We start from the raw sequence: 21,750 nt of genomic DNA on the forward strand, positions 1-21,750 counted from the left end.
ATGCAACGGCTCCGCACACACGTGTGTGCCCCCAGCCCGTCGGGTGCCTCTGGCACTTATGCCTTGGGGACAGAGCTCGCGGTCGTGCACTTCACCACCCCCACCAGCAGGACCCACCCCCACCAGCAGGACCGTGCAGCCTGAGTCTTTCTTGCTAGAGGAGAGTGGCCTGGGCCTAGGCGGCCGGACGCTTCTTCGCCTTTTTACAAATGGGGAAACTGAGGCCTGGAGAGACCTGGAGACTGGCCAGGAGGCTAGGGGGAGAGGGACTCAATTTGTATATGAGCTGCCTCACCCTTGGGCGCGGCCCGATTGGGTGGTCGTGGCCAACGGGTCTGGGGGTGTGGGCCAGCGTAGGGGTATCTGTGGGCCGACATAGGGAGGTATGTGGAAGGGGAATGCTCCCACTTCAGGTCCTTCTTGAGTTGCATCCCCCCACACCCCCAGCAGACAGGCTGCGATAAGCTCCTCCCTGACTTGAAATGACCCACCCCACCCCCATTCTGAGGGGTGGACCCAGGACCTCTCTAGGAGCAGAAGAAAGGGTTTTGCTCTGGATGCCCAGGGTGAGGGTGGGGCGTTGATTCCCTGAAGGATGTCTGAAAAGGTTGGAAGGAGGCCCTTTCGTCCTGAGCTCCCCACTCGACTCAGAGAATAGTTCAGGTGGCCTCAGAAGATGAGGGGAGTGACTCTGACCTGGGTGTCCCATCAGCTGAGAACCTGGTGTCACTCACACCGTCTCACACACATAGTCCCCCATTTTCCTTCTGCACCCACAGCAGGAGGGATCCCAGGGTAACACTCCCCTCCCCTTCACCCAGCACCTCCCTCCCTGCACCTGCCTGGCATCATGCTCCTGGCTCAGGAGTGCCCTGGGCACAATGGACCATTGTGTGCCCTGAACAGTTTGTCAGTGGGGGGAATTCATGCTCAGACGCGCTGGCCCTCCATGAGGAGGCTGGCCCGCTGTGTTCCACCAACCTGGAGTCCAGGCCAGAAGGACCACAGCCTCTTCAGTCCGCTCAGGTTGTGAGAGGTCCATGCCCTCGGCAGGAGGCCAGGCATGGAGTAGAATCCCTCTTAGGTATAACTCAGATCAAACTCGACTTCTGAGCCTCTGCTTCCTGCCTGTTAAATTGACACAGCCCTGGTCGGGCGCACTGGCTCACACCTGTAATCCCAGCACTTTGGGAGGCCGAGGTGGGCGGATCACAAGGTCAGGAGATCGAGACCATGGTGGCCAACATGGTGAAACCCCGTCTCTACTAAAATACAAAAATGAGCTGGTCATGGTGGCGCGTACCTGTAGAATCTCTTGAACCAGGGAGGTGGAGGTTGCAGTGTGCTGAGATCGCACCACTGCACTCCAGCCTGGTGACAGAGTCTGTCTCAAAAAAAAAAAAAAATGACACAGCCCTGACCTCAGGGGCTTCCTAGACTCTGTGGAGAGGTAGCCATTATAGCTGGTCCAGACCAGAGAAGCCTCCTGTTTCCCTGGCCCCATCGGGTCCCCTCGCCTCAGCTTCTCTGCCTCCATCCCCAGTGGTTGTGAAGGAGCAGAGGATTTGAAGAGAATCCTACCCCTAGTCCTCCCTCTGACTGCCCCATAGCTATGGGCAGGTTCTAGGTGCATGGGCAGGTAAAGGGGACTTAAACCAGGTGATGAGTGTGAGAGATGTTAATGATAGGTCTTCAGGCCAGGTGGCAGGCTGCTAGGAGTGTCTTGGTATCTCCCAGGACAGTAACTCCAGCACGGTTGCCTCCTGATGCCCCATCTAGCTGAGCTCTGTACATGGCCAGCCCCCCTCCTCTCAGGAGGTGGTTATGGCTCATATCTGTGCTGAGCCTCCCCCTCCAGGAGCTCCTCACCTCACAGGGCAGGTATGGCACATAGGCTGGCAGGTTGTAGCTTTGGAAGCCTGAGCAGGCAGAGGGCAGTCTGGGGCCAGGCAAACAAATCCAGGATGTGACAGCAAACTCAGGAGCCAGGCGGGGCCAGGCTGCCTGGGAAGAGGAAGCTAGGGCCAACCTCCCCGCTCGCCTTCCTGCCCGCCTGCTCCTGCTCCTGGAACCCCCAATCCAGGGAGGAGTAGTGCTATGCAACTTTGAGTCCTTTTAGGGACCTATTGTGTGTGTGCTTGGGGAGGGGGAGTGCAAGGTAAGGGGCGGAGCTGAAAGTGGGTGTTTAGAGACCCTTTAGTTGGCTAGCCACCCAGCCAGCAACACCTGCACCCCTCCCTTCAGCTGTGAGAGCTGACATCAGCTGGCAAACCTGTTTCCCCAGTTGTGGGTCTGGGTGGGGATGGAGAGGAGGGAATAACTCCTTCCTGCCCTTCCTCTTCCTTAAAGACCCCGGGTTTAGACCCACCCACCCCCTCTCCCTGTGGGCCCGGCTCAATTGGGGGCCTCATAGTGAGGGAGGGGGCTGTGGGTGGCCACTGAGGGAAGAGGGAAGAGTCAGAGCACCCCAGGACCTCACTCAATTGGAGCTCCTTAGGGCCCTGGTGGGGAAACCAAGGCAGGGTCCTACCACGATTGTCAGACCTCACATGTAGTAGGTGCTCCTTGGGTATTAGCTGAAGGGTGGGTCCCATAGCAGTGACCAGTCAGGAAGTCACCCAAGAGGAGGCTGAGTTTGGGCTTTGAGGGCTGAGAGGAAGGAACAGCAGGAGCAGTGAGACAAGAAGCAAATTGTCAGGAGTTGGGGTAGGGCAGAGCTAGTCAAGCAGGCCTGGTGGACAGTGGGGGCTCATCCAGAGGACTCCAAGCCCACCAGAGCTCCCCCAGGGAAGGCATAGGAAGGACAGGGGAGTCTTGGGACTGGCAGTTGGGCAGCCCATAAAAGTTAATGCCACATAGCATGCAGATGAGTGGCCCCTGTTCAGGCAGGAGCAGCAGTGATGTTCAGCAACCCCCCCAGTGAATGGGGACACAGAGTGAGGGGGCACTGAATGTGGAAGGGCACTCAGGGTCACAAAGGTCAGGGCAGAACAAACCCTCAGGTGACAGGAGGGAGCAGAAGCTGACCTGTCCAGCTATGCCACTGAGGCCTCAGAGGGGTCCAGGGAGGTTAGGTGAGGCTGGAGGCAACCTCGTCCTGCCCACACTTCCCCCAGTTCCCTCTCCCTAACTGACGATCTCTACTGCCTCTTAGAAGCCTGGTCAGGCCCTCCACTCCCCCTGGTACTTTATCTGGTCATATTCCTTTTTGGGCCTCAGTTTACCTTCCTGAAATGGGTAAAGGGAAGGTGGAATCACTTCCTTGGTGCTTGGTCCCCTGCCTCTATTACCAAGGCACCTGAAGGAGGAGGGTCTGTAGTGACAGGGAGATGAGCACACAGCCCAGGCTTGGGTGGGCACTGGTCAGTCCTGGGGTTGTTATGACAACTGGGGAGCTGATGGGGAAGTGTGGAGTCCCCGGAGAAACAGGGTCAGTTACTGTGGGTCTATGGGGACCCTGGAAGGAGATTCCCATTTTCCATAGTGATAGTAAAAGGGGTTGGTCGGCTCTTGAGCCACTTGCTTGAGCCTGTTTCCACTCTGTGGAGTATGCTTTCATTTCAATAAATCTATGCTTTCCTTGCTTAAAAAAAAAAAAAATAGTACAAGGGGATGGTCAGGCCCTGGGGCAGGGTGGGTGTCATGGAGATCAGAAGGTCCACCCTTTCAGCACCCCCTCTCCAGGTAAGGAGGAGAGACTGGCCCAGCCACCCAGGCACTCAAACCACTATCCTCAGTTGTCCCTGCCCCAGCAAAGTCCCATCTTCCTGCTTCATCCCATGGCCTAACATCCTCCAAGCCTGACCTCCAGTCCTTGTGATGTAGCCAGAAGTCACATTTAGCTTGACATTGTCCTCCCCATCCTGATACTGAATTGGGGGACCCCCTAGGCCTGAGATAGGCTATTCCACACAGACCCCACCCTGTCCCACTTCTGCTTGTCTGTCCCTGAAGATGGAGTGCTCACTACCACCCAGGCAGCTCTGACTGAGAGGAGTCACCCACTCTTGAGCTGTGCTCTTCTCTCCCTTCCTGCTCCTAGCTCTTCCCTGGGGTCTATTAATGCCTCTTACTGTCACTCATGGTGGGGGCTGGGGGTTGTTGCCTAGAATTCAGGGAGCTCGGGCAGGCCAGAGCCCTGGATCTGGAGCTCCACTCACCTTACCCTGACCTCGAGTTGGGTAGGTGTGGCTGGAGAACTTTTACCCATGAAGCAAAGGGATGGTTTTAAATGGGTGAATGTTAGGTAACAAGCCACCGAGAGTTAGAATGGGGACTGGACTCCAGAACCCGTGCGCTCACCACTGATTTGGTTGGTGAGAGGCACCAGACAGGAATGGGTCTTGCAAAGGGTGCTGATGCCCCTGATGGGGGCATTCCAGCAGAGCAAACAAGAGCAAAGCACAGGCAGACCCGTGGGGGTAAAGACAGCGAGTCACGCCCTTGGGCCCGGGCATCCTGCGGGTTTGGGGTGTGGAGGCTGGAGGTGAGGTGGGCACCACCCACACAGGGCCTCAGATGTGAGCTTGTGATAGGGCATGTGACTGGCTGATCAGGCTGTGATGGTGACAGACGTCTACTCGAGGCCCACTGTGCGCTGGACTTGGGGTATGTCAGGCAGGGTCTGGGAGCAGCATGGTGTCAGGCAGCTCAGTGATCCCTGTCACCGTGGCAAGCAAGGTGTACTCCCCGTACTCCCAACCAGTGTCACAACCACCAGCCCTCAGCCCTCCGGGTTACTTCAGAATTCCAGAGGAGCCTCAGTTCCATGCGCAGTCAGGGTCTGTTTGAGCCTAAGCAGCCCTCAGGAGCCCCTCATCCCCAGCACTCTCAAGTGCCCTCACAGCTAGTTGGGCATAAGTTGGGGTCTCTGTGGAGGTGACCATAAGACCTCCTCTTCCCAGGGACACCGACATTCCCCATTCCCACAACCTTCTCCCCTGCTGCAGGACCTGGGCATCACTTACCTATGGGCCCTGGAGAGGGCTTGGCAGGTGTAGCTGCTCCCAGCCTGCCCTCAGTGGGGGACAGGGTTGGGGCTCTGACCCAGTTAGGTTGGGGCGAGGGGCTGGACTGTCCCTGACCCATGTTCCTCCTCAGAGCTGGCACAACTGACCAAGGCAGAGGCTCTGAGAGGGGCATGGGAAGCCTGAGCATCGCGGCCACCCCTCCCAGGCCCTGGACCCTCACATGCAGCACTGCTACTATGCTCTCATCCCCTGCCATTCTCTGCCTTCTGACCCTGGCTCCCTGAGGGACTCCCATACCCCGACACATCGCAGTCTCAAGCCATGGGGCCTAGGCCAGAGTTGGCCTGAGGCCTTCTAGGGAGAAAAGGTAAGACCCAGGGAGGCAGGACAGGCAGCCACCCCACCCCTGCCTAATACTGTGCTTTGGAGACCTCCTCATCCCCTTTCAGAGCCCCTGAAGGCTGTCTTGATTGCCCCAGCCCTGAACCCAGCTCAGCCCAATCTGCTGAAAGTTTACAGGACTGGACAGGCCAAGGCTGTGGTTCTAGGGACAGAAAGCAGGAGTATGTAGAGATTGAGGGACCCACCCCTGTCCTGGGAAGGCTGATCAAGGTGATGGCCATCAGGAGGGTGGGAGGTTCCTGCTCAAGTACTACAAGCCCAAGTCACACAAGGCAGTAGGGCATAGGGTGGGCAGAGGCCTGGACAAGAGGATGTGAACCACAGATGGGGAAAGGTGGAAGCCAGAGAAGCAAGTCCTTGTTGGACCAGCAGCCTGGAATGCCACGCTCAGCAGTCGAGCCTTTATGGGGAGGGGTTAGACATGGTCAGATGTGGACTTTCTGGTGCTCAGTAGAGCTGCAGCTGGCAGAAAGACTCCCATTTTGAGTGACTGGCTTGACTGAGGGGCAGAAGAGGGGAAGACAGCATTGGGACATTTTTGAAGGCAGCCAGTGGTCTCTGTGGGGCCACTGAGGCAAGGATCGGGGTCACATGGTCTGCATGGGCTGGCTTGCTAGCAATCATGAGTGGTCCTGGCCTAGAACTAAGGTCTGGTTTTCAGCATCCTCAAAGGTACACTGAAGACAAAGTAGTAGATAAGGCATCCCCTGTGGGGCCTCCTGTTTCCCCATCTGTAATGGGAGAAGTTCAGAAGAAATGGTCCAGGACCCCTGGCTGCCTCTGCTGTCTCGGGATCTGGGTATTTTGGGCTCCTTGCTGATTGTTCGGGAGGAGGCTGCCAGCAGGAGAGGGTGGAGAGGTCAATAAATGTAACTGATAGGCAAAATGTCATGGTTGTGTGGGTCTGCTCCATGGTGGCCCTGGCACCTCTCTGAGTTGTCTTCAGATCTGCACTAAAATGTACCAGGGAGTTCCCCAGTCACAGGGTGGATGGCTGCTCTGCCTAGATTTTTTGGGGATCTGGCTCAGGTCTGCTGCGGTCAGGCCTCTTGCCCTGGGGCCATTCAGGCCTTGCCCTGTGGTCTGGGTCCATAGACTGCAAAAATTAGCCATCCATCCAGAGATCGTTCTGGAGGTCCTTGGATATGAGGTCCATGGCCCCTGGGGAGCAGCCTCAGGCCTGCTGAGTATTGACCATGATGTGTCCCTTGCCTCTTCATCCTTTTCCACTCTAGCTCCCCCTGTCCACCTCTCTAACTCTAGGACTCAGCTGGTTGGGAGCTCCAGATGGGGCCAGCCTGGAGGAATTCCTGTATAAGCCACCACCCACCCCTATCCCCTGGGAGGGGCTTAGAGGTTAGAGGAGATGCGGGCTAGGCTAGGATTTATCAGCTGTGTTCCTGAGCAAAGAGAACTGCAGGGTCCAGATGAGGTGGCCAGGGCATGGCGGTGGGGGCGGGACAAAGGTATGACTGAGTCTTCTACATCGACCCCTATGGCCTAAGGTCTTGAGCACAGGTCAGGGAGCTGTGGGTGCCTTGAGTGAAGGGTACTGAAGCAGCAGGATCAGAACCCTCACCTGGATAAGAGCTCTTCCAGGCGCCGACCTCATGCTTGTAAAACTAGTCTCTGGCCCACAAGCCCCACCCAGGATAGGTGACTCCACCCCTCTGTAACAGGTCCCACCCTCAGCGCAGGCCAGGTCGCTTGCAGCCTCTCTCACTGGGGCCCAGGGTGCCCCGGCCCCCCCACATCCCTGCGGTCTGCCGGGAGGAAGCGGTCCCCCTCCCCCACCGTGACTTTGCGTTTCCTGCCCCAGCCCCGGGGCGGGAGGAGACGGTTTCCCGTTCACACCAAAGTTTTCCTGGCAGCGCCTAGACCTGGGCTTAGCCACTGCCTCTCTTGCCCATGGAACCAGCTCTGGGGCCTGGGGTCCAGGTAACCTGCGAGGGTGGGTGGAGGTTCCCGGGGCAAGGCAGTGCTGCGCATGAGGATGTGCGCATGTCTGGGTCTGCCTGTCTAATGGTACACATGTGTCCCAGGATCCACAGTTAAAGAAGGTTACTGAAGGTAACCCCTTCTGCTGGGCTGGGTGACGATGGCAGATGAGGATCCAGCCCAAGGCTCTTGGTAGGGGGTGGCTGCTGTATGGGACACCTTCTCCAGCCCTAGCACCAGTGTGGGCCACAGCCACACCCCCACTTACGCCCCTCCCCTGGCTGTAGTCAGACCTGCCTAGGACTGCAGGCATTAGGGAGATGGGAGCAGAAACTAGGAGGCTGAGAGAAGCAGTGGGGTGCCTAGAAGAGTGGTCAGTATGTACCTAACTCTCTGATGCTGACCTTCCAATGTCCTGCCCTCCCTCCCCCATCCCTTACTCCCCTCCTCCACACCCACCACTCTGCGTTTAATCCCTTGTCCATGCCCTGTGTCCACCACCATTCATTCTTCACCTCTGTCTACATCCCCTTGTCCCTGCCCTGTTTATTGCACCCCTTCTGTCCCCCACCACTGATCCCCTGCTCTGCCTACAGAAGGACCTGGGTTACCTGCAGCAGTGGCTGAAGGCCTTCGTAGGTGCCTTCAAGAAGAGCATCTCACTGTCCTCTCTGGAGCCACGAAGGTGAGGCTGGATCTACACAGAGGGCAGGGACAGAGCAGGGAGATTGAGGGGTCCTCAGCACCTATGTCTCCCTTTCCCTTGCAGGCCAGAGGAGGCAGGTGCAGAGGTCCCGCTGCTACCACTGGATGTGCTGCATGTGCTGGCCGAGCAGCTGCACCAGGCCGACCTGGAGCAAGCCCTCCTGCTGCTCAAGCTCTTCATCATTCTGTGCAGGTGTCCCTGTTATCCACTCTACAAGCAGGGGCCTAGAACTGTGGGCCAGAGGGAGCGGGGGCGGGGAGGGGCATGGTATATTATTGTGACCTCTCTCCTCATTGACTCCCCCAGAAACCTGGAGAACATAGAGGCAGGCCGGGGCCAGGTGCTAGTGCCCCGAGTGCTGGCACTGTTGACCAAGTTGGTGGCGGAGGTGAAGTGGCCTCTACCTTGGGGGGCAGAGGGTACATGCAGGGAGGCAGGCGGTAGCCATGGCAGGGTTAAACCTCTCTCCCCATACCTACAGCTGAAAGGATGCCCACCACCCCAGGACCAAGGGGCACAGTTGGAGAATGTGGCCCTACATGCTCTGCTTCTCTGCGAGGGCCTCTTTGACCCTTACCAGACCTGGCGGCGCCAGCGCAGTGGGTGAGACCCAGCCCAAAGGCAGGGAACCCAGAGGAGGGTGGGGAGAGGATGGCCGTGCTGGGCCCAAGGAGGGGTGAGAGCGGGGAGTGGTGAGAGCCAGGCTGATGTACTTGGCCTCATTGCCCCCAGGGAAGTCATCAGCTCCAAGGAGAAGAGCAAATACAAGTTCCCTCCTGCTGCTTTGCCCCAGGAATTCAGTGCCTTCTTCCAAGGTCAGGCCCCGCCCCTACCCCCACTTGGCCCCACCCCCAAACCTAGGTCCCTTCCTGTAGTTCCTTGATCCTGCCATATACAGGAACCACTTGGTGGTGGCTGCATGCAGGTCTGGGAGAACCAAAGACTAGGCAGGAGTTTAGGGATAGACAGAAGAGAAAGGGCATCTTGGGCTGGAGTGAGGGCATCCCATCAGGTGGAGGGGTGGGGTCAACCTGGCTACCCAGATTTCTCATCCTCTTTCCCTCCCATCTCCTGGATCCTTCTAGCCACTTGTACCCCACTCTGATCTTAAAACTCTCTGGTCCAATCCCTTTGTCCCCATAGCCTCCACCCACTCTCCACCCATCCTGGAGACACAGTAGGTATCTCCACCTCCTGCTCCCTGGCTGCTGGAGGATCCGATGCCCAGGACAGCTGCGGCCACCTGTTCACAGGTGGTCCTGTGAACCTGTTCTCCCTAGTGACCCTTCTCCCCTGGGTCCCCTCTCTCCTCTCATTGGAGGGAGACTGGCCAGGACTTTAGATAGGCTCAGGGTGGGATATGGCCTGGACAGAGGTGGGCAGGGTTGTGAGAAGGTGGTGACCTATTGGGATATTAAGTGTCTCAGTGATGCCCCCATGGAGCTGTGGGCCTGGATCTAGAGTTGGGGCAGCAGCTCCAGGAGGGGAGGCACCCCTAGGGAGCTCCCCACCTTTATTTTCCCATAGCCTGGGTGCTATTATTAAAACAAACTGGATTTTATTCCTCCTCCCATCGTATCCCTTGATGTCAACCTGACACCCTCAAGATGAAATCCTACTCCTCCTACAGCCTTTCTCTCCACTTGTCCTGCTGCCCAGCCTCGCTTCTCTCCTCTCATTCCCAGACTGCTACCACTGACCCCACCTCAGGGTCTTAGCCCATGCTATGCCCTCTCCCCTCCTACTGCATTCTCAGGCCTCCCCTCAAAAGCCCCATCCCCAAGGAAGCCTCCCACCCATCCAACCAGAATCAAGCCCCAGCCCTACTCTTCTTCCTCCCTCAGGCATGTGACCCAGGGCTGGTCCCTTCTGCCCTCTGAGTTTCAGTCCCTGGCCTGGCATCCTGTCCAGCTTTGCTGGCGCAGGGCCAGGTGGGCCTCCTACGTATTAGGCTGTGAAAGCCCCTAGAAGTCCCAAGCAAAGGCATGGGCGTGGGGGAGGTGACATCAGTACAGGAGATACAGCAGAGTCCCCAGAGCACAGCATGGGAAGCACCAACTGTCACAGGGGCAGAGGGAGCAAGAGATTTGCATCTGAGAAACTAAGCCCTGGTCATCATGGGGAAGAGGAAGGATGTGTTCATGCTGGGGCCCTCACTTTGGCGCTTGAGGATCTAGGAAGCTGGCTAGACTCTCAGGGCTGGGCTATGTCCCCCTTAAGTCCGCCAAAGAAGGGTTGTGTCCCTTTCAGACCCTCTACTATACAGCCATAACTCCTTCGATGCCCCCCAGGGCAAAGCCCAGTCTTATCACTCAGACTGGGTCTTTTACCTGGCCCAGTTTCTTCTCCCCTCCACCCCAGGACACCCACCTCTTGTGCAGCCCCCTGGGTCCATAGCCCTGCAACCTTGGTGACATTACCCTGCCCACAACCCCCTACCCAGAGAGCCTACAGAATGCAGACCACTTGCCTCCCATACTGCTGTTGCGTCTCATCCACCTCTTCTGCGCCGTTCTCGCTGGAGGAAAGGTAGGCTGGGAGGTGAGCCTGTGGACTAGAGAGCAGCTCTTTCAGCATCTATCTGCTGGGTGAGCCCCTTGCCCACTGCCCATCTCTGTCCACACCTGCAGGAGAACGGGCAGATGGCTGTAAGTGACGGCTCTGTGAAAGGCCTGCTGAGTGTGGTACGGGACTGGAGCCATGGGCCAGCCCCAGACCCCCGCCTAGTACCGCTGGCTCTAGAGGCACTGGTGGGTGCAGTCCATGTCTTGCATGCCAGCCGCACACCTCCTCGTGGCCCAGAGCTTCGTGCCCTGCTTGAGAGCTACTTCCATGTCCTTAATGCCGACTGCCCAGCTGGTCTGAGCTCAGGCCCCGAAGAGGCCCTTGTCACCCTCCGGGTCAGCATGCTCGGTGGGTATGGGCTCCCAGGCTCTTGGGGAAGGGGCATCATGAGGGAAAAGCCTAAGTGATGATGGAAGGGCCGGATGGGGCAGCATACAAAGAAAGGCTTAAGGCTGCCTAGAGGGGTCTGAGCAGGGCTTGACCCTTGACACTTCCACAGATGCCATCCCTATAATGCTGGCATGTGAAGACCGGCCAGTGCTGCAAGCCACCTTCCTCAGTAACAATTGCTTTGAACACCTCACTCGGCTCATTCAGAACAGCAAGGTGGGTAGGGCCCAGCCTGGGGGTGAGGATCTGGAAGCCAGAGGCTAGGGGAGACATGCATAGGTGCCAGGCTGCTGCTGAGTAAACATGGGCTGGACAGAGTCAGTTGTTTGCAGCTGGTGGGATGGCCTGCAGTTCAGTGGGAGGGTCTGGGGCATGGACAAGGGCCCGTCCCTTGGGGCCTCTATAGGACTGGGCTTGAGGCTCAGGACAGCTCTGTGCCCCACGGAAGCGGGGCTTGTTATGGAAGGAAGGAAGCTGCTCTGGTGCCTTGTTTCCCTTTCCCTGGCCCCGAGTACAGGGGCTAGAGGAGCACACCACTGCTTTCAGATGCAGTGTCTGCTCCCACCCACTCATCCCCCCGATTGCCCATCTGAGCAGAGCACAGGGGGCTCAGCACCCTACTCTTCCCTGGTGCCAGGCAGGGCACCTGGCAGCTGCTCCTGGTCCTGCTCTAACCCCGCCCTTTCCCATCTTCCTCCTCTCTCTTCTTTGCCTCCTCCACCCTGTGCCTCCCCCTTGCCCACAGCTGTACCTGCAGGCCCGGGCGCCCCCTGAGGGGGACAGTGACCTGGCTACCCGGTTACTGACTGAGCCCAATGTCCAAAAGGTACCATCCTGGGGCTGACCAGCTCAGACACCCCCAGGACTTCCTCTTTGAGCTTTTCCTGCACTATAGCTGGGGGAATGAGCGGATGTGTGTAAGGCCTGGTGTGGTCTAGCAATGGGTGTGGGTCCTCCATGCTGTCTTGCCTGCCTTCCAAGTCCCCATCCTAGGGAACAGGACAGAAGGTGGTCTATCCCCTGCCTGGTGTTTGATTGGGTGTTGGGGTCTGGCTGAGCCAAGCGGGATAGAACCTTCGAAACTCAACTACCTACCTCATTTCTCAGAATGGGAGACAGAAGCCCAGACACTCAAGGATTTGGCTGTAGTCACAGAGAAGGGGGTCTCCCTCATGGTGCCATTTCTTTCTGTAGATTCTTACACCCACCCTCAGCAGGTCACTGCGTGCCCCCAGCCAGCCCCTGATGACGTGCTCCCTGACTCACCTTGCATGTGGGCTGTAGGCAGCTGCAGGGTGTCAGCTGGCAGCTTCACAGCGGGCACCCTTTCTGGGGGCTCAACCTGTGGGCCCCAACCTCCATAGCCCCTACCCTGGCTCTGTCTTCATGAGGTAACCCTATGTGTTCACTGCACACGGTCATTTTCTGAGAGCTTGCACGTCTATTCATCTGCAAAGCAGGCAGGGCAAAGTGACTTCCCTCTGTTTTTACAGATGAGGACACTGAGGCCTGGAGGGGGAAGACTGATGCCTGAGGTCACTTGGGGAGTCAGGCAAAGTTGGGACCAAAGGCCCTATGGAGCCAAATATGACCAAGTCCCTGCTGAGAAACTCTCCAAGCCCTCCCAACCCCTGACCCCCTCAGGGTGGGGCAGGAGAGGGAGCAGCATGCCTCTGGCTGTCAGGTTCAGCCAGGCTGAGCCTCAGTGTCCCCACCTGGATCTAGGGGGAAAGGGCAAGGTGGGACTTAAAGGTCTCGAAGGTTCTTTTGGTTCTAACACCCTGTGATTGATTGTCCCTGAATCTCTGACCCCTGTCAATCACTGTGGGTGATGGGGCACTTGCTGGCCTGTCTGTACTCGTGTGTCTAGCTTTAGGGAGACAGGTTGCGGGTGGGGCCCTAACTCCACCACAGAAAGGGGGACTGGAGGGTGCAGTGAGAGTGTCCACCATTAATCTGTCCCAGTGAGGCCCTTCCCAGCCTTTGTTAGACTGGGTCTTGCTGAGCTGCTCAGAGAGGGCCCTAGGTCATGATAGGGTCACAGCAGTTGGGGCAAGGAGTAGAAGGCCTGGTGCTCCGACAGAGTTGCTGATATAGCACATGCCACATGCCTTGGGGTGCTTGGCTCTGCACCTTTTTTACTGCAGGGGGCTGCCAGCTGTGACACCCTGGCCCCTGCCTCTCCTGACGGCCCCTCCCAACCCCAAGGTCCTGGACCAAGACACGGACACCATTGCAGTCCATGTAGTAAGAGTGCTGACCTGCATCATGAGTGACTCCCCCTCAGCCAAGGTGAGGCTGCTGCACTGCAGCTTTAGTCGGGGTGCGGGGTGGAGTTCAACTGACCATATCCCCAGAACAGGCCTGGCCAGTGGCTATAAGCATCCTGTTCCCTGGAGCAAAGCGAGCTGGGAGGTGACTGCCCTGCCCTAAAGCACACTGGGCAGGTGTGGTCACCAGTCTGTCCTGGGAGCTGCATCTCCTCTATCAGGGCTGGATGGGGAATGGACACTTGTAGGCCCACCTCCATCTAGAGCCTTCTGAGATGGACTCATGTCCCCCCCCATCCCTCTGCAGCCCACTGCCCACCAGTACTGTCACCCAGAGGCGGAGCCACGCAAGGGAATCGCAAAACGTGATGCCCCTCCAGGGTTTCCACGGGGCCTGAGTTTGCCCTGGGGCGCATGTATATGTTCACTTCTTCCCCATACTACCTTACACAGGAGGTGTTTAAGGAGCGCATCGGCTACCCTCACCTGCAGGAGGTTCTGCAGAGCCATGGTCCCCCCACCCATCGGCTGTTGCAAGAGCTGCTCAACATGGTGAGGGAAGGGGCTTGGAACCAGGGTCCCAAAGGCAACCAGAGCTGAGTCAGGGTTTCCACAGATGGCGAGCTTTCCACCCTGGGGGACCATGTTGACTGCGGCCAGTACATAGTGTGACCTGTAGCCTGGCCATGTCTGTCAGTGTCACTGGAATGAGGATTCCGGCCCTGTAGGGATCCCGGAAGCAACTGCATGTTAGCAAGCCCCAGGATTATCTTAGGAACATGCAGTTAGGGGTTAGGCCAACCCAGGCTGAAAACTAAGGTTGAGGGATTCACAGTACTGAAGGATTCTTTTTTTTTTTTTTTTTTTGAGACGGAGTCTTGCTCTGCCACCCAGGCTGGAGTGCAGTGGCCGGATCTCAGCTCACTGCAAGCTCCGCCTCCCGGGTTTACGCCATTCTCCTGCCTCAGCCTCCCGAGTAGCTGGGACTACAGGCGCCCGCCTCGTCGCCCGGCTAGTTTTTTGTATTTTTAAGTAGAGACAGGGTTTCACCGTATTAGCCAGGATGGTCTCGATCTCCTGACCTCGTGATCCGCCCGTCTCGGCCTCCCAAAGTGCTGGGATTACAGGCTTGAGCCACTGCGCCCGGCCCTGTACTGAAGGATTCTTTTTTTTGTTTGTTTGTTTGTTTTGTTTTTTTTTTGAGGCGGAGTCTTGCTCTGTCGCCCAGGCTGGAGTGCAGTGGCCGGATCTCAGCTCACTGCAAGCTCCGTCTCCCGGGTTCCCGCCATTCTCCTGCCTCAGCCTCCCAAGTAGCTGGGACTACAGGCGCCCGCCACCTCGCCCGGCTAGTTTTTTTTGTATATTTAGTAGAGACGGGGTTTCACTGTGTTCGCCAGGATGGTCTCGATCTCCTGACCTTGTGATCCGCCCGTCTCGGCCTCCCAAAGTGCTGGGATTACAGGCTTGAGCCACCGCGCCCAGCCAGGATTCTTAGTAGTAGTGATCGTCATCTGTGCCCCTCTGACTTTCCTGAGCCTCACACACAACCTGTGGGCAGGATGGGGTAGATCATGTTGCTGACTGCTGCTGTAGGCAAGTAAATGGAGCCAGAAAGTCCTACTGTTGACAGGGTGCCACAACTGACCAGGGACTGTTATTCTGTCCACCCACAGGCTGTGGAGGGTGACCACAGCATGTGCCCACCTCCACCAATCCGTAACGAGCAGCCGATACTGGTGCTGGTGCAGTGGCTGCCGTCATTGCCCACTGCTGAGCTGCGGCTCTTCCTAGCACAACGCCTCAGGTGGCTCTGTGACAGCTGCCCTGCCAGCCGTGCCACCTGTGTGCAGGCAGGCCTGGTGGGCTGCCTGTTGGAGACACTCAGCACAGGGCTAGCCCTGGAGGCCCGCTGCCAAGAGCAACTGCTGGCACTGCTACAAGCACTGGGCCGTGTATCAATAAGGCCCGTGGAGCTGCGTCAACTGCTGCGCCCTCCGCCAGGATTGGACTCGGGACCAGGTGGAGCTGAGGCTGGAAAGGCCCGACACGCAGGTGCTGTCATCCGCTCATTATCAGGCATGGCCAGGCACCAGGGCCCTGCACGTGCTCTACGCTACTTTGACCTCACGCCCAGCATGGCGGGCATCATGGTACCCCCTGTGCAGCGATGGCCAGGGCCTGGCTTCACCTTTCATGCCTGGCTCTGTCTGCACCCCATGGATATAGCACCTACCCCTGCCCCCACCCGACCACTCCAGCGAAAGCAGCTGTACAGGTGGGTGACTGCCAGGGGCCAGGGACCTCCTGCCAGGGTGAGCAGGAACAAGCAGACATAACTGGCTCGCCTGCCCCCAGCTTCTTCACCAGCAGCGGCTCAGGGTTTGAGGCCTTCTTCACGGCGGCCGGGACCCTGGTGGTGGCTGTGTGCACACGGAAGGAGTACTTGACCATGAGTTTGCCCGAAGTGTCCTTTGCCGACTCTGCCTGGGTGAGACCCCATTCTTCTCATGTGGCCCAGTAGAGAGAGGGGTCCTGAGTCCCAAGTATGGCCTAACATGAGGCTTCTGTTCTAGCACTGCGTGGCTATCGTCCATGTGCCTGGGCGCCGGCCCTTCAGCCAGAACCTGGTCCATGTCTACAAAGACGGCCATCTGGTCAAGACAGCACCCCTTCGCTGCCCGTCCCTCAGTGAGGTGTGCCAAGCAAGGTTTGGGGAGGCCTTGGATAGATGGGGGGACTTGGAACACAGTGGGCAGGGTGTGGCCTGGAGCCCTTGTGTCTCGTGCTGCCCCGCAGGCCTTGGACTTTAGCCACTAGGGTCCATGCAGCCATGGGGGTCACTGTGAGGAACTGCATGTAGGCGGAGCCCCAGGTTCTGCTGTGACCTGACCGCTCCCCCAACCCCGGTCCCACAGCCTTTCTCCTCCTGCTGTATCGGCTCCGCTGGGCACCGCACAACGACCACCACCACGGGGCTGCCCATGCCACCAGTCCCCGCCACCCTGGCCTACACTCACCCCGCGCTCACCCGCTCCCAGTCAGTCCCAGCCTCCACGGGGCTTGGCTGGGGGTCCGGGCTGGTGGCCCCCCTGCAGGAGGGCAGCATCGACTCTACCCTCGCAGGCACCCAGGACACTCGGTGGGGCAGTCCCACGTCCCTGGAGGGTGAGCTGGGGACTGTGGCCATCTTTCACGAAGCCCTGCAGGCGACGGCTCTGTGGACCCTGTGCACCCTGGGTATGCAGCATCCTTCATCTCTCCCCAGCCCCAGGCCAGAAGCTAGGGGTTCAGAAGCTAGGTTCAGACCCCCATCTCTGGGGGTCTCTCCTCTGGTCAGGCAGGCTCTAGACGGGGTTTGGCCAGAGGTCTAGCAAGGTCTGAAGCCCCCTGCCCACCTCCCAGGGCCCAATGAGATGGCACCCTTCAAGCCTGAGGGGGAGCTGCATGAGCTCAGCACCAGGCTGCTCCTCCATTACTCACCTCAGGTATTTGGGGGCCCCAGGGGAGTGGTTGGCTTGATTGTGCTACTTCCCGGCTCCCACACTCTCTTTGCCACCCCCTCCTCCCTCTGACCCTGGCTGCCTGCCCATTCCCCGATCCCTAGGCTTGTAAGAACAACATCTGCCTGGACCTGTCCCCCAGTCATGGGCTCGATGGGCGCCTGACGGGCCACAGAGTGGAGACCTGGGATGTGAAGGTCTGTGAGCACATGTGGGTGGTGTGTGCAGGAGGCATGAACATGGGGCACATGTGTGTTCAGAGTCGGCTGGGGAGCAGCGCTGTGCCTGGGGAGGGTTTGGACAGTCCAGCTCGAGAGAGCAAAACTTCCCTTGTGGGTGGTCTGCTGGGGTGGAGCAGGGCAGGAAACTGACTGGAAGGCCCCCCTCACTGCCATCCTCCTTCCCCCAGGATGTGGTGAACTGCGTTGGGGGTATGGGTGCCCTGCTGCCCCTGCTGGAGCGAGTAGCTGCACAGCCCAAAGAGGCTGAGGCAAGTCCAGCTGAAACGCATGACCTCGTGGGTCCTGAACTGACCTCTGGCCACAAAACCCAGGGCCTGGTTCTCCCATTGGGTAAATCTTCAGGTAAGTGTTCCTGGTGCCTATGTTATGGGGCAGGAATCTTGGCATGGTAGGGGGTGGAGTGCCCAACGTCTCCTGGCCACTGGCAGGCCCTTGACGCACCTCTGTCCCCTTCCTGGTGGCTGGCAGAGGAACGGATGGAGAGGAACGCAGTGGCTGCTTTTCTGCTGATGCTGCGGAACTTCCTTCAGGGTCACATGGTGAACCAAGAGAGCCTGGTGCAGTGCCAGGGGCCTGCCATCATTGGGGCCCTCCTGCGAAAGGTAGGACCTGGTGGGGCAGGCATGGGGGATTAGGGATATGGTCAGCCTGTCTGACCGAGGGGACTGAGTGGGGAACCTGCTGCCCTGTCAGTCGTGGAGAACCTCCTGGGAGAGTTGATACTTGAGTGGGCCCTGAAAGGCCGAGCAGGGTTGGATCTGGAAGATTTGGGGAAAGGCCTAGCACAGGCTGGGGTGGGGACCCGCACAGCAGGCAGGAGGCTTGCATGTCAGAGGTGGCAGGGAGCCCCCAAAGGGTTCTGAGCAGGTGGGTGGCCATGTCTGTGGCCGTCATGGCTGTGTAGGGAAGGGTGGCAGCTGAAAAGTTCAGACAGCAGGTGGGCAGAGCCTGAGCCCTCACTCCAGCTCCTGTCTCGCCCCAGGTCCCCAGCTGGGCCATGGACATGAACGTGCTCATGTCCGCCCAGCTGCTGATGGAGCAAGTGGTGGCTGAGGGCAGCGGGCCCCTCCTGTACCTACTCTACCAGCATTTGCTCTTCAACTTTCACCTCTGGACCCTCAGTGACTTCGCCGTGCGCCTCGGTAGGTGTGAGGACCTGAGCAAGGGGCTGGCCATAGGGTGGCTGAGCACTGAGAAGTTAGAACCCTGCTCTGGGGGATCTGAGGGACTCACCTGATAGGAATCCAGAATGTCATGGGGTGGCTGAAGGGACTATGACCCTGCCCTGGAAGTCTGACAGGCGCATGGCCCTGGCCTGGAGGATCTGAAGGGCCCAGCTCAGCCTAGTGGCCTGAGCTCCTGCTCATTCCTGCTCAGGCCACATCCAGTACATGTCCAGCATAGTTCGGGAGCACAGACAGAAGCTGCGGAAGAAGTACGGCGTCCAGTTTATCCTGGATGCTCTGCGCACCCACTACAGGTGAGGCCAGTGGGGCCAGATGGGCCATGGGGGGCTGACGCTGACACAGTGGCCTCTGGCCTTGGGGACTGGGCGGTGCGCTTACCTGACTTACCTGCCCACCCTCCCTCCCCACCTTTCTCTGGACCTGGCTGGGTGTGCCTGCTGACCTGCCAGCCCGCAGCGGGAGCGCCCCCTGGCTGCTGACGACCTACGCACCGTGCAGACCTCCCTCCTGGGCCTGGCAAGAGAGTTCCTGGTGCGGAGCCTCTCAGCAGATGACGTGCAGGTCACGCAGATCATGCTGAGCTTTTTGGCAGCCACAGGCGATGATGGCCAGGTAGGCTGGAGGTTGGGGAAGGGGAGGCTTGGGTGAGGGGGGCATGGGGGCCTGGCACAGTGTGAGACTCTGCATCCCTAGGTGGCGGGTGCGCTGGACCTGCTGCTGGCCCTGCTGCACGGTTCCCCGGCGCAGGAGTCCTTGGCTGTCTTTCTGTTGGAGCCAGGGAACCTCGAAGTGCTGCTGGCCCTGCTAGTGCGGCCAGGGTCACTGCCCCTGCTGCCCGATCGAGTCTGCAAGGTACACCTAGCCCATTCCCTCACCTGGCATCCCATTCACTGGGGCCCCTGCCTGGGGTTCAGGGAGGTACAGCAGGCCTTGGGCCAGCAAATGAAGCTGTCTTCAAGGGCCTCTTGAGCCACACACCTGCACGGTGACTTCCCCTCCTAGAGTAACTCCTTCCACATGATGACAGTCCTCCGATGACCCCCACACAGATCCTGCGCAGACTGCAGCAGAATGAGCGGCTACCTGAGCGGAGCCGCCAGCGCCTCCGGCTGCGGGAGTGTGGTCTCCAGGGTCTGATTGCCTGCTTGCCTGAGGGGACTGTTTCCCCGCAGCTCTGCCAGGGCCTCTACAAGCTGTTCCTGGGGGCAGGTACAACCTGGTTACAGCCAAGTGGAGGGGGTGACATGTCAGAAAAACAGGGCAGGCAGGCAGGAAGAAGGAAGGTAGTAGCATAGGGGCCAGAGCTGGGCCCCACCCTTCCTAGTCGGGTCAGTCCCTCAGGTCCCCCCAACCCATCCCCCCAGATTGCCTGAACCTCTCAGATCTGCTGGCTGTGGTACAGCTGTCCCTCCAGGCTGACCTCAGTGTTCGCCTAGACATCTGTCGCCAGGTGAGCAAGAGACGTAAAGGCTTTTGGGGAGGGGGAGGGTGGCTTCTACCCTCTGGCCTTCACCTTGCCTGTCTCATGAGGGGTCTCTGGAGCCCTCCTCTGCAAAGGCCCCGGATGAGGGTCTGGGGCAGGCAGTTGGATGTGTCCTCACGTGCTGTGCTCTTGCCTGCAGCTCTTCCATCTCATCTACGGACAGCCAGATGTAGTGCGCCTTCTGGCCCGACAGGCTGGCTGGCAGGATGTGCTGACCCGGCTATATGTCCTGGAGGCTGCCACAGCTGGCAGTCCCCCTCTTTCTTCCCCAGAGTCACCCACCTCCCCCAAGCCAGCCCCACCCAAGCCACCCACTGAGTCACCTGCTGAGCCTTCAGATGTCTTCCTGCCCTCAGAGGCCCCCTGCCCTGACCCTGATGGCTTTTACCATGCTCTCTCCCCATTCTGCATGCCCTTTGACCTGGGCCTGGAACGGTCTAGTGTAGGATCAGCCAACACTGCTGGTGGTGGCGGCAGCAGTGGTACTCTTACTCCAGCCAGCCAGCCTGGCACTCCTTCCCCACTGGATGGGCCGAGGCCCTTTCCTGCTGCCGCTGGCCGCCACAGCTCCAGTCTCTCCAATGTGCTGGAGGACGGCAGCCTCCCAGAGCCCACCATTAGCGGGGATGATACCTCGAACACCAGCAACCCACAGGTGAGGTGGGCCCACCCTCTGCCACTGCATGGTACCCAAGGGAGGACACTTCTGTTACACAGGGCTGGCAGTGTAGCCTCTCTAAAGGTGTGGCCCTGTCTGACCAGGGTGGCACCGCCAGTCAGGCCTGTTGCTGTCCCATCATAGCTCTTATCTCCAGTTGTGTTCCCAGAGGGCTCCTGGAACAGGGCGAGTCATGACGAGCCAGAGTGGGTGACACCAGCCAGGCTTCAGAAGGGCCCTCAAGAGAGCCTGTAGGGCAAAGACCTCAGAGGGTCCAAGGGCAGTAAACGCCAATGGCCCTGCCCTGGGCTTCTGGGTTTGGGGATGGGCCTCCGCTCGTTCTATGTGAACTGCCTCATCTCTTCTTGGGAGTCTGGCGAGACCCCAGGATTCTGCCTGGAACTCAGGTAGTAGCTGAGACCCCTAAACTGTTCTTCCAGGCCCTTAGTGCCAGGCTCACTGTTGGCCAAATGCTCTGCCTCCTGGGTGGCTACCCCAGGAGGGTGCTGACTGGGGATGGATGGGCATCAGCCTGATTCCCTCTGCGGCCCACAACCCATGCCCACATCACCCACCTGTGCCCACAGCAAACCTCTGAGGAAGAGTTGTGCAATCTGCTCACCAACGTGCTGTTCTCGGTGACGTGGCGCGGTGTGGAAGGCAGCGATGAGGCTGCCTGGCGGGAGCGTGGCCAGGTTTTCTCGGTGCTCACCCAGCTGGGGGCCTCAGCCACACTTGTGCGCCCACCAGACTGCATCAAGCGCAGGTGAGAGGGCAAGTCTGGAGTGGGAGGGGCTTCAGGGAACCTCGGGGGGAAGGAAAGAAGACAGTCAGGTAGACCCTTGAATTCCCCACTCACCCGCCAGCCTCCTGGAGATGATGCTGGAGTCAGCCCTGACCGACATCAAGGAGGCCCCTGTGGGGGTCCTGGCCAGCCTCACCCAGCAGGCGCTTTGGCTGCTACGTTTGCTGCAGGACTTCCTGTGTGCTGAAGGCCATGGTAACCAGGAACTGTGGAGTGAGAAGGTGCGGCCCCTCAGAGAGGCGTGAGCCACATGAACACTCAGGTTCACGCAAGGCTGCAGGGATCTGGTCTGGGAGGTGGATGGGTACACGTGTGCAGTTGTGGGTGCATCAGCATGAATGCCGGTGAGCGTGGACTTGCCTGTGTGCACAAACCCTACCTCGCCCCCAGCACAAACTTTACTCTGCTCTCTTTCCATGGATTCCTGGCCTCCCCTGGTGATGTCTGTTGGGAACCTGTTGTCTGTGGCAGCTCTTTGAAGGTGTATGCAGCCTACTTGATCGCCTGGGAGCCTGGCCCCACCTGGCCAACGGCACAGCTGATCTCCGTGAGATGGCACAGATTGGCCTGCGGCTTGTGCTTGGTTACATCCTGCTGGAAGACCCACAGGTGAGCACAGGGTGAGCATGGGGGC

The 21,750-nt window shown here is 58.9% G+C and overlaps 1 protein-coding gene across 6 annotated transcripts in view; it reads left to right on the forward strand.

The window, feature by feature from the left end:
- The window catches only part of NBEAL2 (neurobeachin like 2), a 30,035-nt gene that overhangs the window by 368 nt on the left and 7,917 nt on the right, over positions 1-21,750 (forward strand). For 2 of the 6 annotated variants that reach the window (XM_033205251.1, XM_033205257.1), the window contains exons 1-30: positions 7,616-7,687; positions 7,907-7,995; positions 8,080-8,208; positions 8,323-8,404; positions 8,498-8,619; positions 8,749-8,831; positions 10,460-10,545; positions 10,647-10,929; positions 11,081-11,187; positions 11,717-11,797; positions 13,180-13,263; positions 13,695-13,793; positions 14,915-15,516; positions 15,597-15,729; positions 15,815-15,934; positions 16,157-16,478; positions 16,644-16,726; positions 16,846-16,938; positions 17,151-17,325; positions 17,452-17,585; positions 17,966-18,125; positions 18,361-18,463; positions 18,620-18,782; positions 18,864-19,022; positions 19,220-19,379; positions 19,535-19,620; positions 19,793-20,308; positions 20,899-21,077; positions 21,178-21,337; positions 21,588-21,725. In XM_033205251.1, coding sequence (XP_033061142.1) covers positions 7,631-7,687; positions 7,907-7,995; positions 8,080-8,208; positions 8,323-8,404; positions 8,498-8,619; positions 8,749-8,831; positions 10,460-10,545; positions 10,647-10,929; positions 11,081-11,187; positions 11,717-11,797; positions 13,180-13,263; positions 13,695-13,793; positions 14,915-15,516; positions 15,597-15,729; positions 15,815-15,934; positions 16,157-16,478; positions 16,644-16,726; positions 16,846-16,938; positions 17,151-17,325; positions 17,452-17,585; positions 17,966-18,125; positions 18,361-18,463; positions 18,620-18,782; positions 18,864-19,022; positions 19,220-19,379; positions 19,535-19,620; positions 19,793-20,308; positions 20,899-21,077; positions 21,178-21,337; positions 21,588-21,725 — 4,788 coding nt within the window. In that variant the 5' untranslated portion in view covers positions 7,616-7,630. Of the gene's footprint in view, positions 1-7,167; positions 7,311-7,615; positions 7,688-7,906; positions 7,996-8,079; positions 8,209-8,322; positions 8,405-8,497; positions 8,620-8,748; positions 8,832-10,459; positions 10,546-10,646; positions 10,930-11,080; positions 11,188-11,716; positions 11,798-13,179; positions 13,264-13,694; positions 13,794-14,914; positions 15,517-15,596; positions 15,730-15,814; positions 15,935-16,156; positions 16,479-16,643; positions 16,727-16,845; positions 16,939-17,150; positions 17,326-17,451; positions 17,586-17,965; positions 18,126-18,360; positions 18,464-18,619; positions 18,783-18,863; positions 19,023-19,219; positions 19,380-19,534; positions 19,621-19,792; positions 20,309-20,898; positions 21,078-21,177; positions 21,338-21,587; positions 21,726-21,750 lie in introns of those variants that run through there. The other 4 variants (XM_033205277.1, XM_033205267.1, XM_033205294.1 and 1 more) reach the window with 4 other exon arrangements.

The sequence above is a fragment of the Trachypithecus francoisi genome, unplaced genomic scaffold (assembly GCF_009764315.1).
Source record: "Trachypithecus francoisi isolate TF-2019V2 unplaced genomic scaffold, Tfra_2.0 Lachesis_group0, whole genome shotgun sequence".
Lineage (NCBI taxonomy): Eukaryota > Metazoa > Chordata > Mammalia > Primates > Cercopithecidae > Trachypithecus > Trachypithecus francoisi.